At 41.9% G+C, this 6,000-nt stretch overlaps 1 protein-coding gene across 2 annotated transcripts in view; it reads right to left on the reverse strand.

The window, feature by feature from the left end:
* The window catches only part of PCCA (propionyl-CoA carboxylase alpha subunit), a 315,205-nt gene extending 309,281 nt beyond the window's left edge, over nucleotides 1-5,924 (reverse strand). For both annotated transcript variants that reach the window (XM_014944198.1, XM_014944197.1), the window contains exon 1: nucleotides 5,847-5,924. In XM_014944198.1, coding sequence (XP_014799684.1) covers nucleotides 5,847-5,909 — 63 coding nt within the window. In that variant the 5' untranslated portion in view covers nucleotides 5,910-5,924. The remainder of the gene's footprint in view (nucleotides 1-5,846) is intronic.
* Between the last annotated feature and the right edge of the window lie 76 nt (nucleotides 5,925-6,000).

Below are 6,000 nucleotides of genomic sequence, written 5' to 3' on the forward strand. Positions count from 1 at the left end.
GGAAACTAGAAGGAAGGCTACGATAGGAAAGTTCGTTAGCATTAAGTTTCAGAATCTTGGCCATGTGCTGTCTTGAAAAAAGGCCCCCTGTTCAAACTTTTTATACAGAAAGAGTAAAGTTACCAAGCAATTAAAAAAACTGGAAAAGCATTAAACCACTCAGCTCTGCTTTTACACTACAGAATTGGAGAGATTTCAAATAAAAATCCTGTAATAGCCTAACCTAATTACACATCGATGTTCAAAAACTTAACTACCTCTTCCCACACACACTAGAATCACTTCGAGAACTAGGTTCAGCTCCAAATTGTGGGGTAATTTCCTAAAACAAACCTTGTGTATTGCTCAACTCAGATGTTAAATTCCAACTCTAATTCACAGTTCTGGAAAGAAGTAGTTGTGAGGTTTTGTACGTATCTGTAGCATATATACTAAGGTTTAAGAACTTGCTTAATCTAGAATCCACATCAAGAAATGTCTCTTTAGCAGTCTGCTCCCAGCCACTATGAGCAACTGAATAAGCACTTAAAAATAAACAGATATTTTGTAAATAACCCATGACTAGGGCCACAACAGAACACTGCTAAATTGCCATATCCAAATCAGATATCAACTACCTCTGGGATCCCAAGCTCCTGCTACAGGTAGGTTTGTTAAAAGCTACAATAAAACCTCCAAATAACTCTCAAACCACCAACCCTACCAAGCCAATCTAACCCTCAAACTACATTCTTAATTGGCTGCTTCCTCAAAAATCACGCATGCCCTAGGTATTATACCTTACAAAAAAGTCACTAGGTCAAGCTGAGCTCTCTGAGCTCTGTTCTGAGCCTTTGTGTATCTTGCAAAACCAGGAAAGGGCAGTAGAGTCATCAGGTATAACCTATTTTTGTCATGAACTGTTACTTCAACCTGATAAAGCTTTTGACTCTTGAAAGCCCAAGAACACAAACTACTTACGAGAGCGCAACTCTGGACTTCTGAGTTTGGCTTGGAGTCTCCTACTTCTACTGAATCCTCCAAAAAAGATAGCATTAGTACTGTATTGTAGAAAAGCATCCTGCTTTATCTATTAATTGTACAATAGCCAAACTGAGCTCAAGCTCAAATAGCTGTAACAGTTATAAACTAACTTCATATAAATCAAACCACATAGTTAAGTCATAGACTAGTACACTCATCACACAGTTCCACTTTGAGGCCTAGCAGAGACCCACTGCAGCCCTAAGAAATCTCTTTGGGTGGTTTAAGGACACAGCATACAACAGCAAAATAGAAGCTTGACTTGTTATTTAGAGATGGCTTACATGTGTGTTTTTAAAAGGCTTATATGTCCCTCATCAAGGAAAGATATTTCCCTGCCATACTGGTCATCTTGTTATGTTTTTAAAAGGCTTATATGTCCCTCATCAAGGAAAGATATTTCCCTGCCATACTGGTCATCTTGTAAATAACTCATTGATACTGAGCTTTCTGGACAGAAAAAGGTCTCAGTGTTGAAGTGCAGATGCAGAGTTCCAGATTTCAGGCAGGAAAAGCATCATATACCAACATTTGCTTTAAGAAGTCTAATATGGGAAGGAATGTATATTTTAGCATTACTAGAAAATACACTAAGCAATGCCCAGCAGTAACAGCTAGAATAGCATATTTATTTTCACTAGCCATAAATTCTACTTATTCCTTCTGTCTTTCACTAGCACTCCTAAGATTTCTGCCCCTACACTTTCAGAGATTCAAGCTTAAGACACCCTGAGAATAACCCCTTTATATTTTCAGTATCTTCTCTACCTGCTCCAAGCATTCCCAAGTAATAATAAACATGACAAAAATGTAATTTTTTTTGCATAGGTTGATTACTGAAACATCTACTGCCTGCAAGACTTTTAATCTGTGAGGCTGAAAAAGCAGCTGTACAGCTGTACAAGACTACACAAATCTTGTCAACAGAAAGTCAAACACTTTAGGTTTACTTTTTCCTCTAATGAAGTATTTTCCCTTCCTTTGTACTCCCTCAGAGTGCTGAACAGCCAAGCACTCATAACTGCGGAGGTCCTCCCAAAGCCAACTGCAAACAAAGATGTAGTACAAGGTTCTTTAAGGTACAGTGCACTATGCATAACAGTTCTTTCACCCTTAACAGGTTTGAGAACCACTGGCAATTCTAAGAGGGAGAAGAGAAAAATCCATTTTTCTTATTTGCCAACACAGCACAAACTACAAACAAGGAAACACCTATATACCTAAGGCTATATTTTTTTTAAATTAAATCACTCCTACACCCAAGTACCCTCTCCCTTCTGCCAGTCCCAAAACTTTGTATAGTCACATAGCAAACCAGACCAGGGAATACATCCAGCTGAGAAGACACAAGGAGTGGGAAAAATGTGTTCTCAGCCAGATTTCAGTCCAGCTTATCCACTTAGATATTCAGGCAGCAGCGCTGGCACAAGTGGGACAGAGACAGGAGCTCACAAGGAACAACCTGTGATCCAGACCCAGCAGCTGCACAAAGTTGGAACAGTTTGCCACAGCAGCAGGTTAAACAGCTCCAGCAAAGCTAGCGCCTGGGAAATAGATCACAGCACTGTAACAATCAGGCAGGAACCACCAATGCAAGTTTGGGACAGACCAAAACAAAAAAACAAGAAAATCAAACCACACAAGTAGTGTTTCAGAACAACTGCCATTTTTTACTCAGTCTAAACTTTAATGAACTTTTAACTTTTTCTTCCAGAAGTAAGATTTTTTTTTTCCATAGTAGACAGCACCACATGCTTTGCCTACAGACTCTAAACAGCTGCTCCTGGGAGCAAGAAGAAAACCAGAAATCTCAACTTCTGGTCTGCTTTAAGATCACTCGTCAGCACCAAAATCTCTAGTTTACATACTAGAAACAATCACTGAACTCTAGAAGTTTAGGACTACACTCATCTCCCTAGACTGGTGAGCATTTTAACCCCCATCCCCAACAGCAGGTGATATCAATCTTACTATCTTATCATCCAAATGCTTCTGTGTTCATAAATAAGGGGAAAGCACATTTCTCTGGAATAACATGTTAAACATTTTATAATGCCATAAACATTTTAGCATGCTAAAAGTAGTGCCACAGAAAAGAACAAGAAGCTCCCACTGTACAGATAACAGAAAGCACGTTTCCCTGGAATAACATGCTAAACATTTTATAATGCCATAAACATTTTAGCATGCTAAAAGTAGTGCCACAGAAAAGAACAAGAAGCTCCCACTGTACAGATAACATTAACTTAAAAGTGGTAGGTGTATAGATAACTTCTGAGGGTACAGACGGCAGAGAAACTTCCCATACATTTAGTTCAATGGTTAGAAAACTGATCTATGCTGATAAAAACTATCAGTTTACTCTCAATTTCATGATGTATAGCATTTATTACTTTCTTCTACATAATTTTAGACAGTCTGGCAGCTCTCTCAAAAGATTTTCAGGACTGAAAAAAATCAAAGTCATCTCTTATCTTTATTCTGCAACTACAGGCTTCTTTCAATATCATATTTTCCTCCCAGGTCCAGAAGTGCACAGCACTGAAAACAAATCTTTGGTTATATTCTAAACAGAACTAGTTCTGCATAAAAGCTAAATAGAAGTGCTAAACATTAGATTAGAAACACAACAGTTGAATCCCCAGCTCAGTGCACTATCCTTTCTCAGGTCCTTTATCAATTCCCATGAGAGGGGTAGAAGTTAAGGACAACTAGCCAGTGGCCCTTGCAAAAAACAGAGGAGCAATAAGCACATATTATTTGCCTATGTTAGTAAAATATAAAAGAATCTATGAAAGTAATTTCTATGCAAATTTGTGTGATTAACTCTTTTCCCATATACTGGTGTCTTGAAGGTCACTTTCATACACAGCTATTAAGTGCTAAAAATCACTTCAGTTACCAGAGTCACAAGCGCTATTAGGTAACTATAAAATTTGATTAAATCTTTTCCCATCTACTGGTGTCTTGAAGGTCACTTTTATACACAGCTATTAAGTGCTAAAAATCACTTCAGTTAGAGTCACAAGCGCTATTAGGTAACTATAAAAATATTTTGTTTTACAGAATTGTCACCAATGTACCATTCCTATAATGCTTACACTGACACAGTCAGACCATAGCCTTGAGATGTTAGAAGAAAGGAAATAAAGTAGGCCTTTTTACAGGGAGGCTCCAAAGGACTGATACCAAAGTCTTCGCACTATTAAGGGGGAAAAGCAGAAGTCTTCCACATCTATATACACATAAATGTGTATATGGCTACCAAAAATAAAGTCTTCCAACAACACAAGCCCTCTGATAATTCCAAATCACCGTCTCCAGTCAAGCTTCTCTTTTCTGCTCTTTTCAATAAGCTTCTCTTAGCATACACCTTTGCAGCAGAACTGGTTTGCTACACACATTTCCTGAGGGAAAAAAACCTTGAGTAAAGCACATCCTTTTTCCCCCCCTCTTTTATCTTTCTCAAAATGCCCTGGCCATATAAACCAGCTCTTTGACATAATGCCTAAAGATATGCAAGTTCTTCACAATACTGTTACGGGATTACATTTCTAGAGAGAAACCTATCACACACCCTCAGGGGTACACAGAGCAAGTTTTCTGCAAGTTAATCCTCTCTTCTCTACTTGAATTTGCAGGCCTCACACATTTTCCTTTTCAGGAAAAAAAATATTATAAATTCTTCCAATTGTAAGTACTTAGAGGTATTTTGCACCACTTTTCCATGTACAAACTAGCTGTAGTGTCATTCAACTGTTACACAACATTGGGTGATAATACTGCTTGCTCTTATCCTAACTTATCTCACCTTTCCTTTAATGCAACCTGTAGAAGTAATAGAGAAGAAAACATACGAGCTGCCTCAATGAAGTTACTCCATAATCTAAGGAATAAGGCCTTCTAGAAGTTTAAAGTCCTCAGCAAAAACATCAGCATAGCTCTGCTATGAGTTTATTGCACTTTCACAAAGAGTGAGAAGAATAATAAAGACACAGTGAAGCTTTAAGTGACAGCTGAAAGATCCATAACTATCTGGAGCAAAGGGAGGAGGGGGAAGGAGACAGCAGTTTCACAAAGCAGTAGCTGTTTCCTATGAGCTAAGATTTTACTACTAAAAATAGCACAGAACTGCACTCTTTACAGTATGTAACATGCTATTCAAATTATGCTCTACCCCTGAGTTTTACCAAGGTCCTGTTTAACAGAGGGAAAGGACAGAAACAGAGAGGAGCACAGAAGCCTCTCTGGCAACAGAAAATTAAGCTAAAATAAAATATAAAAAAAAAAAATAAAAAAACCATACACATCAAGGCACAGACTCGGATAGGGAGGGGGGGATACACCAAAGCACAGATCCCTGGATGCTGCCAGCGCTCAGCAACCGAGCACCAGGACCCAGCTTTTACAGTTCGGCGACAACCACCGCCTCCCAGCCGGTGTCGGTACCCGCAGCCCCCCGCCCGGCCGCAGCCGCACTCCCCACCGGACGGGGGAAGGGGGCGGCCGGCTCCCGGCAGCCCAGGGGACATCCCAGACAGCCCTAATAGTTGAAATAGAGACGCCCCCCCATCACCCCGCTCCCGCGGCCCTCCTCAAGAGGGGGTGACCCGGCCCCACACACGGGGGACAACACCCGCCCGGCGATCCCCATCCGCCGACCCCTCACAGGAGGGCGACCCGCCCCAACTCTTTCCCACAGGGGGTACCCCCTCAACTACCCCGAGAAGCAGCCCCCCCCACAGCTCAGCGCCGAGCAGGGGCGCAGCGAAGGGGAGGTGGGAGGGAAGGGGAAGAAAGCAGCCCCCGAGGCGGCACCTCACCCTCTGCAGCGCCCGGAGCCCCCAACGGCCGCCCGCAGCCCCCCAGCGCAGCGCCGCCGCCATGTCTGCCGCTGCTGCCCCGGCCGCCCTTTCACCCGAGGCGGCGGAGGGCCGGGCCGCCCGCAGCCAATCCCAGCGGCCGCCGCGGGCGCGA

The sequence above is a fragment of the Calidris pugnax genome, unplaced genomic scaffold (genome assembly GCF_001431845.1).
Source record: "Calidris pugnax isolate Ruff unplaced genomic scaffold, ASM143184v1 scaffold69, whole genome shotgun sequence".
Classification (NCBI taxonomy): domain Eukaryota; kingdom Metazoa; phylum Chordata; class Aves; order Charadriiformes; family Scolopacidae; genus Calidris; species Calidris pugnax.